The sequence below is a fragment of the Apodemus sylvaticus genome, chromosome 5, assembly GCF_947179515.1.
Source record: "Apodemus sylvaticus chromosome 5, mApoSyl1.1, whole genome shotgun sequence".
Taxonomy (NCBI): domain Eukaryota; kingdom Metazoa; phylum Chordata; class Mammalia; order Rodentia; family Muridae; genus Apodemus; species Apodemus sylvaticus.
Genome location: NC_067476.1, coordinates 104158183 through 104164182, shown reverse-complemented (window position 1 = coordinate 104164182; position 6000 = coordinate 104158183). Strand labels below are relative to the sequence as shown.

The 6000-nt window shown below is 42.9% G+C and overlaps 1 protein-coding gene across 3 annotated transcripts in view; it reads right to left on the bottom strand.

The window, feature by feature from the left end:
- Positions 1-830: 830 nt before the first annotated feature.
- Wdr76 (WD repeat domain 76) overlaps positions 831-6000 on the bottom strand; it is a 29456-nt gene continuing 24286 nt past the window's right edge. For 2 of the 3 annotated variants that reach the window (XM_052183403.1, XM_052183402.1), the window contains 2 exons: positions 4632-4685; positions 831-2678 (listed from right to left, as the gene is read on the bottom strand). In XM_052183403.1, the coding sequence (XP_052039363.1) occupies positions 2405-2678; positions 4632-4685 (328 nt within the window). In that variant the 3' untranslated portion in view covers positions 831-2404. The remainder of the gene's footprint in view (positions 2679-4631; positions 4686-6000) is intronic. The other variant, XR_007977924.1, reaches the window with a different exon arrangement.

Here is a 6000-nt window from a genome sequence, read left to right as displayed (position 1 = left end):
TTTTTAAAAAAAAACAAAAACAAAGCAAAAAACCCTTGTAACTGGTCTCACTTTACCAAGTCACCAATACACGGAGAGAAGGATGGCTAAGGACTTGGAGAGGACCCAGGTCCGATCCGAGCACCCACACGGTGGCCCTCAACTGGCAAGAACATAGCTCCAAGGGATATGACACCCTTCTCTGACTTTCTAGGCAATGCACACATGCAGTAGACATACATAAAATAAAAATAAAACTTTATCAGCCATGAAACAGAACTACCATTTCCTTATGAATATCCATGATTATCAAAGCTAAGCCTCTAACACTTTTTGGTTTTAGGTGAGGTTTCAATGGTTGGCCTAGAATTCACTAGGTAGACCAAGTGATAGGATTAAAGTCCTGTGCCATCACACTAAACTCTTAGATTTTTTTTTCTTTGATTTTGGATTTGGTTTTTCAAGACAGGTTTTCTCTGTGTAGCCCTGGCTATCCTGGAACTCACTCTGTAGACCAGGCTGGTCTCGAACTCAGAAATCCACCTGCCTCTGCTTCCCAGAGTGCTGGGATTACAGGCGTGTGCCACCACCGCCCAGCTAAATTTTTTTTAACCTTTGTGTTAATCTTCTGTGTTCTGAGTGTTCTGCTTGCATGAATGTTTGTATACCATGTGTGTGCAGTACCTGTGAGGCCAGAAGGCAACACTGCATCCCGGAGAACTGGAGTCACACTTGGTTGTGAGCCACCATGTAGGTGCTGGGATCCAATTTGGGTCATTTGAAAAAGTAACTAGTGTTCTATCTGCTGAGCCTCTAGATTTTTAATTATAAAAATTGAGTACTCAAAGACATTATTCAAGGAAAATTTGTATCACTTTATTTCTCTGACCTATAATTGAGTATTCCCTTTTACAATCCAAACATACCACTTAAGCTATTTATTTATAAATCCTTCAATAGTAACTTTGGCAAATAACAATGGAAAAATGTTGAAAACACTGTGACACCATGCCACTGATTCAACAGAATATATATAAAGGTATATCATATGTACATATATGCATATGAAGCTAAGTTTTATTTTAAAGTACTCTAAAAAATAAAAATATGATAATTTTTACTTTGTGTGCTTTACTGATTGGGGAAGGGAAGGCGCGCTGCACTGGCCTCGAACTCAGTTCTCCTGCTTCTACTTCTCAAGTGCTAGGGTGGAGTAAGAATTCTAGAATTTTTGTTTCTTTAAAAAAACAAACACTGAACATCCAGGGTGTGGGGTATGGGCTGCTTCAAACTGTGCACAGCAGTGACTTGAGCTCCTTGAGAAACCCTGTCTCAAAAAAAAAAAAGGGGGGGGGGGGAGTGGGGTGAGGGAGATCCCTGAATCCAATCCCTTCCCTTCTGCTTCTTCTGTGAGCACGACTCCTAACAAATCACAGCCAATCCCCCTGAACGACCACCCACCCACCCTGTCTATTGGGACTCTAGCATTTATGTATCCTCTAAAAAGTTCCCAGAATTCCAAATCTCACAAAATTGCTGGAACTATCTGAGGCTGGCACGGCCACACCCCTGCAAGAGCAGGGGGTATAGTCACCTGCTGTGGACAATCTGAAGCAGCCCTATATTGTGGGATTAAAACAAAAATAGTTACATTTCTGTGTTTTTAAAGAAATCAAAACTCCAAAACTATCACTACACTAGGGTTATTAATTTCATGTGAAAAGCTGCAAACCCCTCGTCTGGAGCCCAGTCTGTGCAGGTATTGGGTAGAATACAGGGCAATGGTACAAGTCCCAACAGTACTGTCCTGGCCCAGTTCAGGACTAACCCGGCAGGGCCCAGAGAGAGCTCCAAGCAGGCCTGAGGCACAGAGGCCAACTGTCCTCCAGCGATTATCGTAGATTAAAGTAACACTGAACTGAGATACAAGGACACCCCCAAAAGTTCTTAGCTTATAAAACTAAGCTCTGGCTGGCATGATATACATACCTATAGTCGTAGCACTTGGAAAAGTGAGGCAAAAGTGAGGACTAAGTTCCAAACTAACCTGGGCTCCACAGCAAGCTCCAGTCTCAAGAACAAAGCAAAACAAACATTGAAGTTTCAAAGGGGTATGAGTCAATTGTAGAATACTTGTCTAGCATGTAACAGTCTCTGGGGTTCAATAATTAAATTTAGATAGTCTTTTAGGATCTAGTCCAGTGTTAAAAAGTACTTGAAAGCACCCCAGTTTCTGCTTCAGGTCTCTCCCTCATCCTCTAGAAATGCCCTTCAAGTTCCTCCCTTGCTAATACTACATTCTGCATGGAAGTCTCACTGAGAAAGTAATGTTTTATTTACTAAATATAACACATGACCAAACAGATGCACTAAGCTGAGTCTCTAGGTTCCTTAGCTACAGAACAATTTGAACGATTTGTTGAACCTATTCAAGAACTCGGGTTTCTTGATGCATAAAAACATGTAACCTGCCACTGGAATTACCTCCAGCCAGAATGTATCGAGTAGGATGCACAGCGCTGAGGGAGCACACAGATACAAGACATTCTCCCCAAAGAGAATGCACATTCTTTCCCGTCTCGTGGAAGACCTCCACCCGTCGTGGTTGGGCCATGCTACCAACTACGAAGCAATCTTCTTGTTTAGGGTCCCACACGGCCTGGAACCTCGTTAGCCACCTCCCAGTGAAAGTGTTGTGCCTAGTAAGGAAAAACAAAAAACAAAAAGCAGCGTGTTTACTTTTATGTGTTAAATAATTCAAAGTAGCATAGAGAGAAGGTTAAAAAGCAAGCCAGTATAGGAATAACTCCCGATGCCTACTATGCTATATTTTCCAACCTTCAGTTTGTACTCAGGGGGCAGTGACTCCCAGCCTATGGCAATGGTACCTTTTTCTGGGCCTGGAGAGGTAACTCAGTAGCCAAGAGCACTTACTGGCTTGGTTTCCAGAACCCATATGATGGCTCACAACCATCTGTAACTCCAGCTCCAAGGGACCAAATGCCCTCCTCTGACCTCAGCAGGCACCAGGCACATTCATGGTACACACACATAGGTAAAAGACTCATACATGTAAATAAGTCTAAAAAAAGTTTTGTAAACAAAAGATCCCCCCTCCCTTTCTTGGACACCAGGGTCTTATGTAGCCCCAAGGTGACCTTGAACTCACTATGTAGCAAAATGACCTTAAACTTCTGATTCTCCCTGCCTCCACCTCCCAGGTAAGGAGATTACAGGCACAAACCACACAGGGAATGAAACCGAATCAAAGCTCATGCTTATCTGGCAAGTGCCCAACCAACTGAGCCACATCACCAGCCCTAGAGCAGTACCTTTCCTGTTCACTGTTACACACACACACACACACACACACACACACACACACACAAATATACTGTGAACAATTATATACCAACAAACTGAATAACCTAGAAGAAAAGGACAAACTCCTAGGAACACAACTTGCCAAGACTAACCCTAAAGAATTAAAAAATACAAATACATTGATAGCTAGTTTAAGAAGGGCTCAAACATATATACTAAGAGAGGAGAGACAGAGAGAGAGAGAGAGAGAGAGAGAGAGAGAGAGAGAGAGAGAGAGAGAGAGAGAGAGAGAGATTGATTTAAGAATAAGTGTCCATAGTATTAGTTTTCCTTTTTCTGTTTGAGACAGGATTTCACTCTGTAGCCTGGGAATTACCAAGTAGCTCACTCAGGAAGATTCAGGAGACCTATTTTAGAACAAGTATTAATAATAGGTTTCATTTTTAAACTTTGTAAAGACTATTTTGACTTGTGCATATATGTCAGTGTAAGAGTATTCCAGGGTACAGTGAGTGCCACTGAAGGCCAGCTGGGGTTACTTACAGGCAGTTGTGAGCCCTGACAACCACCAATAGGAGTGGAGCTCCAGGCCTATGATGTGTACATGCCGTGTACGTCAGACATACTTTCATTTGCTAGTAAGTTAAATAAAGACTGGGCACGGGGGCACACACCTTTAATCTCAACACTTAGGAGGAAGAGACAGAGGATGGCAGTGAGTTCAAGGCCAGCCTGGTCTACACAGGGAACTCCAGAAGAGCTAGTGAGACCATGTCAAATCAGTAACAAAAACAAAAGAAACTGATAAGCTAAAACATAATATCTGAAAAATAAAAAGAATGGGCAAAAGCCATGAAAAAGGGGACAAATATCTTAAAGTGCAGCCTCTGAAAACTGACACTGACAAGGTCACACCACATAGAACCCCATCTTCAAAATGATAAAACAATGTCTAGAGAGAAGGACAGCGCGGGGAGACAGTTCCATAAAGTAGTGGGCTCAGAAAGAGGTGACCAGAAGCACCAGGAGCCCAAGATGAACAGAACAGTCCCAGCAAAAAGTCGCAGTCTTCTTGAATACAGAGCACAGTGTAACTCAAGTACAATACTGTCCTCAGCTTTGACTGAACAGAACCTCAGAGAGCACGGGCTGACCAAGAGTGGGCCACTGAGACATAGCAGCTCTGACAGGACTGGAAATCAGCTCACAGCACAACACAAATCCAGGACCCCAGCCTCTCCTTGACAGCCACAGGCATAACCTGCATCTTCTATACACTGCTGCTCACAGCAATCCAGGCCCTTGGGCATTCTGGGCACGAGGCCTACCTGATGGTACTGAGGAGAGGAAACTGGGAAGATATGGAGCTGCTGTCAAAGACCCTGCCAAGAAAATGTTGAAAACAATTAGTCATGTTACTTAGATTCTCAAATTTTTCTGAAATAGTGTTTAAGATAGCTATGATTCACAGCAGGAAATTGTTACTCTGATATAACTGATCAGACTCTAACCTCAGTTGCCATCTTTAACAATAAGTACATGGACTACTAAAAAATTAGGACTGTATCATAAGCTTAGGGTAGAAATATCAGAACACTATCACTTAAAATCCCAGAACTTGGGAGGCAGAGGCATTCAGATCTTTGAGTTCAAGACCAGTCTGGTCTACAGAGTGAGTTCCACGACTACACAGAAAAACTCTGCCCCTCTCCAGCCCCCAAAAATATCTCACTATTTATGCCTAGAACTGTCAGTCCTACATGGCCTCCTGAGAGCTGTAATTACAGGTAGGTACTACCACACCAGCGTATGTACAATGGCAATCTTGCAATAAAACTATATTCAGATTCACAAATAAGCAACATACATAAGGAAGGAAACACACAAACACTTTGAGTGCATGTACAAAAAGCAGTCTTCCTGACTCTCTGTGACAGTCTGATATGATGGCCAGCATGGAAGTGAAGACCCAGAATCTTCTCCTGGGTAGGTATCGTAGTAGGAAGAAGCTAACTTCTGCTTCACCTCCTCCTCTCGCCCACAGACACAGATCAACCAATCTCTTGGCACGAGAGCTTGCCTGGTTTGATTTTTTTTTTTTAAATAATTTTTTTTATTCGATATAATTTATTTACATTTCAAATGATTTCTCCTTTAATAGCCCCCCACTCCCCGAAAGTCCCGTAAGCCCCCTTCTCTTCCCCTGTCCTCCCACCCACCCCTTGCCACTTCCCTGTTCTGGTTTTGCCGAATACTGTTTCACTGAGTCTTTCCAGAACCAGGGGCCACTCCTCCTTTCTTCTTGTACCTCATTTGATGTGGCCTGGTTTGATTATTACTTAATTACTAGAGGTTAATATAGTGAGACAAACTCTGGAGTGTAACTGAATAAAAAGAGAGAAAAACTATGTGAATGGAAAAGGGGGTACAGGCTGCTGGGCCTCATGATAAGCACTCTGACTCCATCTCCCGGTAATGCTCACACTCTTTGCTAGACTCTAACTCAGCACCCGAAGACCGTATGTTTACCACTCTTGAGCCTGACCCATGAATACATTCAACAGATACTTCTTGAAGACAAGAATGCCAACTCTTAAGTTGCAAATCTGCCGGGCTGTGGTGGCACACGCCTTTAATCCCAGGTAAAGACAGAAGGATTTCTGAGTTCAAGGCCAGCCTAGTCTACAGAGTGAGTTC